Source organism: Aptenodytes forsteri, unplaced genomic scaffold, assembly GCF_000699145.1.
Source record: "Aptenodytes forsteri isolate BGI_AS27 unplaced genomic scaffold, ASM69914v1 Scaffold86, whole genome shotgun sequence".
Lineage (NCBI taxonomy): Eukaryota > Metazoa > Chordata > Aves > Sphenisciformes > Spheniscidae > Aptenodytes > Aptenodytes forsteri.
Genome location: NW_008795715.1, coordinates 2399326 through 2399663, shown reverse-complemented (window position 1 = coordinate 2399663; position 338 = coordinate 2399326). Strand labels below are relative to the sequence as shown.

Genomic DNA, 338 nt, shown 5'->3' with positions numbered 1-338 from the left:
CCGGGGGGGTACTGTCCCTGCGCCGCCCGCTCGGAGCCTGCCAGGTCGATCATGAAGAGGTGGCCACGGCGCAGCCCTCCGCCCCGGCGCCGCTGGCACACAGTGACCTGCAGCACCGCATGGGAGCGCGACGAGGTGCAGTTGGCAGCCGTGGGCTCCTGCGTCCGCTGCCTGTTGCCCCGCGCCAGCAGCTGCATGACCTGGGGCAGATGGGCAGCGCCGGGCAGGGGGGACTCGCTGGATCCCCTCCGTGCCCCATGGGAGCCCGCTGGCTCACCTCCTTGGCGTTGATGGCACAGACCTCGGTGATGCCGGCCACCCGGACGGTGCCGCCCGCC

General features: G+C 73.4%; 1 protein-coding gene across 1 annotated transcript in view; it reads right to left on the bottom strand.

The window, feature by feature from the left end:
* KIF19 (kinesin family member 19) overlaps window positions 1-338 on the bottom strand; it is a 9758-nt gene that overhangs the window by 6447 nt on the left and 2973 nt on the right. The window contains exons 4-5 of the mRNA XM_019473187.1: window positions 278-337; window positions 65-200 (exon numbers count right to left, since the gene is read on the bottom strand). Coding sequence (XP_019328732.1) covers window positions 65-200; window positions 278-337 — 196 coding nt within the window. The remainder of the gene's footprint in view (window positions 1-64; window positions 201-277; window position 338) is intronic.